The 5,596-nt window shown below is 38.5% G+C and overlaps 1 protein-coding gene across 1 annotated transcript in view; it reads left to right on the top strand.

Moving 5' to 3' along the window:
- LOC107701178 (engulfment and cell motility protein 2-like) overlaps window positions 1-5,596 on the top strand; it is a 20,451-nt gene that overhangs the window by 10,966 nt on the left and 3,889 nt on the right. The window contains exons 4-7 of the mRNA XM_016503146.1: window positions 1,407-1,511; window positions 4,001-4,109; window positions 4,614-4,750; window positions 4,835-4,998. Coding sequence (XP_016358632.1) covers window positions 1,407-1,511; window positions 4,001-4,109; window positions 4,614-4,750; window positions 4,835-4,998 — 515 coding nt within the window. The remainder of the gene's footprint in view (window positions 1-1,406; window positions 1,512-4,000; window positions 4,110-4,613; window positions 4,751-4,834; window positions 4,999-5,596) is intronic.

Below are 5,596 nucleotides of genomic sequence, written 5' to 3'. Positions count from 1 at the left end.
TGATGATCTGTGATAGTGATGTGATGATGGTTTAGTGATGAACAGTGATAGTGATGTGCTGATGTGTGTGATGTGATGGTTAAGTGATGATTAGAGATAGTGATGTGATGATGTGTGTGATGTGATGGTTAAGTGATGATTAGAGATAGTGATGTGATGATGTGTGTGATGTGATGGTTAAGTGATGATCAGTGATAGTGATGTGCTGATGTGCGTGATATGATGATGGTTTAATGATGATAGATGACTGTGATGTGCTGATGTGATGTGATGTGATGTAATGATTGTTTAATGATGATCAGTGATAGTGATGTGATGTGCGTGATGTGATGGTTAAGTGATTATCAGTGATAGTGATGTGATGATGTGTGTGATGTGATGGTTTAATGATGAACAGTGATAGTGATGTGATGATGTGTATGATGCGATGATGGTTTAATGATGAACAGTGATAGTGACGTGCTGATGTGTGTGATCTGATTGTTTAATGATGATCAGTGATAGGAATGTGATGATGTGTGTGATGTGATGGTTAAGTGATGATCAGTGGTAGTGATGTGATGGTTTAATGATGATCAGTGATAGTGATGTGCTGATGTGTGATGTGATGATGGTTTAATGATGATCTGTGATAGTGATGTGATGATGGTTTAGTGATGAACAGTGATAGTGATGTGCTGATGTGTGTGATGTGATGGTTAAGTGATGAACAGTGATAGTGATGTGTGTGATGTGATGGTTAAGTGATGATCTGTGATAGTGATGTGATGATGTGTGTGATGTGATGATGGTTTAGTGATGAACAGTGATATTGATGTGCTGATGCGTGTGATGTGATGGTTAAGTGATGATCAGTGATAGTGATGTGATGATGTGTGTGATGTGATGGTTTAATGATGATCTGTGATAGTGATGTGCTGATGTGTGTGATGTGATGGTTAAGTGATGATCAGTGATAGTGATGTGATGATGTGTGTGATGTGATGGTTTAATGATGATCTGTGATAGTGATGTGCTGATGTGTGTGATGTGATGATGGTTTAATGATGATCAGTGATGGTGATGTGCTGATGTGATGGTTTGATGATTATTGGTGATCGTGGTGTGCTGATGTGCGTGATGTGTTGATGGTTTAATGATGATCAGTGATGGTGATGTGCTGATGTGATGTGATAGTGGTGTGTTGATGTGTGTGATGTGATGATGGTTTAATGATGATCAGTGATGGTGATGTGCTGATGTGATGGTTTGATGATTATTGGTGATCGTGGTGTGCTGATGTGCGTGATGTGTTGATGGTTTAATGATGATCAGTGATGGTGATGTGCTGATGTGATGTGATGTGATGGTGTGATGATGATTCGTGATAGTGATGTGCTGATGTGTGTATTGTGTTTTGTGCACAGAATCCTGTGAATCCTGCCATGGATTTCACTCAGACACCACCGGGAATGTTGGCACTAGACAACATGCTTTACCTCGCCAAAGTGCATCAGGACACATATATCAGAGTAAGAACACACATTCATAACTGTCATCTCTTGTTTTCTAAGTATTTTCTCAAGCATTGTGCCCTCTTTGTAACTGTTGAGTAAAAGTAATTATGTAAAACATGGTCATCTATAATAACAATACTAGAATAATAATAATAATGCATTATAATATTGTATTATTCTAATCTTATTATATATTATTATTATCATTATCAGATAGTCATCTGAGTGAATCAAAGCCAGATCTGTAATGCTGAAAAAAGAGTTCCTGGCACACTACAGCACGTCTGTTTGAATAGAGTCAGAGCTGATGCCGGTAGGATGTGTGTCATTGTGATAAAGTTAATTGTTGACAATCATATGACTGTTTGACTAGGGGAAGGTGAAGGAAAAAGTCTGTATACGGACAAAAACAGAAAAAAGGGAATAACAATTGCTGCAAACAAAAGTCATAAGAGGACCAGGGGCCCGTCCTTCATATGTCGCTTATTACATCCGAGATGAAATGTCACATCCAAGATGATATCATCGAGCTAATCAGGATCCGGCTAATTCAGTTCTTCAAACGCACCTGTTGTTGATGATTAGTATGGCTGGATTGAGTTATCTGAGATAATTGCGCGTTCATGGGTTGGTTTAAAAGGGGCTACGTATCGATACTCGAAACCACGATCAGCAGTGCAGCGATTGGCTGGCGGCAATACTTGCTGTCTTGCCGCCAGCCAATCACTGCATTACAGATCGTGGTTTCGAATATCGATACATAATGTCGACTACAATGTCGAATACAAAACGATACGTAGTGACATCATATAATTAAAAAAGACACCTGACGAAAAACTTGACAAATTTTTGGACTTTTATAAGGAAACAGCCAAGCGAACAAAACTACATAAATGTTATAATAGATACATGAAATGTGCACTGTTTTTTATTTAATTTAAATTTTTTACATGATTCCCAATTATTTATATTCACGATTTTTAAGGGTCAAGATCAAGTTATCTGCATCTCCTGCGCTCCATCATGCCACTCCCATAATATCTGTCAGCACTCAAATTAATGCACGAATCTACATTATCTGTATAGCATGTGTGTAAGACTCTAATACAATTATGAAGTAATAATTTTATGATGAATAAATATTTCAGTGAGTAAAACTGTCTGTGTCTATGGTATTAAAGACTACACAACATTATTATATTATCTTTAAATTGATTAATTTAATTAATTTAATTTAATTAAAATGATTATTATTTTAAATTATTGTCCCTGGATTAGTAGGGTACTCTTGTAATAAAGTAGTGGTGGCTGGGACAGATTTTAAGTATCAATTCTGCTTAAAAAGATGCAATCTAATCCTGTTTACATGAAATAAGCCTGCTCCCGAGCAGGTTTAAGCTTATGGACCTGTTGCTATGACAGCAACTCCGGGATGAGCTTCGAAGAACCAAACAATCCAAGATCAGGCCAAATCATCAACAATCAAATCCAGCTAACTGAGTTAGTGACATACGAAGAACGGGCCCCAGGGAGCTACTTACCATTCATGCAGACAATAAAATTGAATGGCAAGCTTAGTGGTATCATGCACTGCAGTTATTTACAAGAGTATAACACAAAACCTAATAAACAGGGCTTCTCTGTGAGTGTTAGATGTCACATTGTGATCACTTTGACTTAATGGGACAGTTCAGGATGTGTGTGAATGAAAGCACAGAACACGGGGAAACTCTGGAAGTGTGAATGAACAAAATCACACAATCCCAGAACAGTTTCTGTAACAATGTCTTGTTATAACTTTCCACTCTTAGTTTGATTAGAGAAGTTTCATTACAGCTTCAGTATTTTACCAAACACATTAAATGTTTATATTTTCCCTCATTTTGTAAGAGAGCTGGGTATAGATCATGCTGGGGGCTGCTTTTGCTGAAGTTTTATCAAAAAGATCAGGAAACAAAGACAAATCCTAAAGAAACCGTACAAAAAGACGTGCATGAGGCCAAAACCAGGCACAGTAATCAATCCAGGGGTAAAATCTAAATGACAAGACTAAACAGAAATGGAGAGAACAGACATTAGATCAAAAATGACAAACAGACTTAAAGACTGAATGTAAATGTAGCCTAAACTCAGGTGATTGCACCCTCTGGTGGCTTGAGGCAGACATATCAGACACAAATGCCATGTAATTGTAAGTTGTTATGGACAGCAATAAATGTTAAATAAAGAAATGGGAGTTCCATCAGAAAATATTCATTCTCATTGGAAGGTCAAAGAATATGATAGAATTACAGGGGTGTTAGTCCCAGATGACCTTTTATATATCTTGTATCGCTTTTCAAGGAACTATTCAAGGAACCAAGTCCATTTTTTTCCTGTGGTACATGTGGTGCCCCTTCATCTTCTCCCTTCTGTTTGCTATGTCCTCTTGCACCTCTCCTATTGATAAAAAATATAATAATAAAATGTCAATGGCCTGTACATACTGTGCTTTTGTTTTTCAGATTGTTCTAGAAAACAGCAGTCGAGAAGATAAACACGAGTGTCCATTTGGTCGCTCTGCCATTGACCTGACGCGCGTGCTGTGTGATATTCTACAGGTTGGAGAACTGCGTAAGTATTCTGCAATCTTTTTGATTCCTCAGTTCACTGATGAATGAGTTGAACTGTGTTCGGAGGGTCCGTTAGAGAGCAGCTTTAGAGGAGATCCAGAGCGATTCCCACCTGAGTTCAGCTCCAACCCTAATCAAACACACCTGAACTAGCTAATTGAGATTTCCAGGATAACTTGAAAATACACAGGCAGGTGTGCTGAAGCAGGACGGTGGGTCCCCAGGAGCAGGGTTGAAGACCTCTGCCGTAATCCATACAACCCCAGGGGAACTAAATAAAAATGAGACATATAACTGAGATAAAATAAGTTAAAGTTTTTATATTTTATTTCAGTTCATGTTTATTTTATTTCATCTAAATCTGACCTGTACTGTTAAAAATGTCATCCAATATCCAGTTTTGTTACATTTTTAGGTTGAACTGTGACAAATGTTTCTATAGCGTGTGTGTTTCTGTGACGTACTGCGTCGGTCACATAAAGAGAGGCTTGTCTTGTCTCTCCAGCGAATGAAGGGTGTAACGACTTCCATCCCATGTTTTTTACCCACGAGCGCGCTTGGGAAGAGTTCTTCTGCGTCTGCATACAGCTGCTCAATAAGACGTGGAAAGAAATGAGGGCCACTGCAGAAGATTTCAACAAGGTGTGTGTTAGTGAGTGTGTCTGCTAGAGGAGAAACGGTTTCATGTGTGTTTGTTTGTGTCAGTGAACACTATGTGTGTTTTAGGTGATGACGGTGGTGCGAGAACAGATCACTAGAGCTCTGGCCATGAAACCACCGTCTCTGGAGCAGCTGCGGGTCAAACTGCGCAGTCTGAGCTACTCTGAGGTCCTGCGTTTGCGTCAGTCTGAGAGAATGAGTCAGGACGACTTCCAGTCGCCCCCTATAATGTGAGTCAAGAGCTTCTGCATTAGTAAGCGGTCTCATTTACATTTAGTCATTTAGCAGACGGTTTTATCCAAAGCGACTTACAAATGACGACAATAGAAGCAATCAAAACTAACAAAAGAGCAATGATATGTAAGTGCAAATGACAAGTCTCGGTTAGCCTAACGCAGTACATGTAGCAAGGTTATATATGTATACTCACACACACAAAAAGAAAAACAAGTAGATAGAATAGAAAAAATAGATAAAATAGTATAAATAGTATAAGATAAAAATAATTTGTAAATAAAAGTTTAAATAAAAGAATAGAAAGTGCTAGAGTTAGAGGGTCAAATAAAGATGGAATAGATGTGTTTTTAGTCGTTTCTTGAAGATGGTTAACTCCAGCCTGCAAAGCAAATCTGCAGGACCAGGCAGTTTTAGCAATGTGGTCTGAGAAATTCAGCTCATCAATCACAACTCCAAGGTTTCTGGCTGTTTTAAAGGAGTTATGGTTGATGACCCTAACTGGATGGTGAAATTGTGATGAAAGGATGGGCTTGCTGGAACCACAAGCAGTTCTGTCTTGGCAAGGTTGAGTTGAAGGCGATGGTCTGTCCT

Source organism: Sinocyclocheilus anshuiensis, unplaced genomic scaffold (assembly GCF_001515605.1).
Source record: "Sinocyclocheilus anshuiensis isolate Anshui unplaced genomic scaffold, SAMN03320099.WGS_v1.1 scaffold1874, whole genome shotgun sequence".
NCBI classification, from domain to species: Eukaryota; Metazoa; Chordata; class Actinopteri; order Cypriniformes; family Cyprinidae; genus Sinocyclocheilus; species Sinocyclocheilus anshuiensis.
Note: the sequence above shows the minus strand (reverse complement) of the source record. Positions and strands in the feature narration are given on the sequence as shown.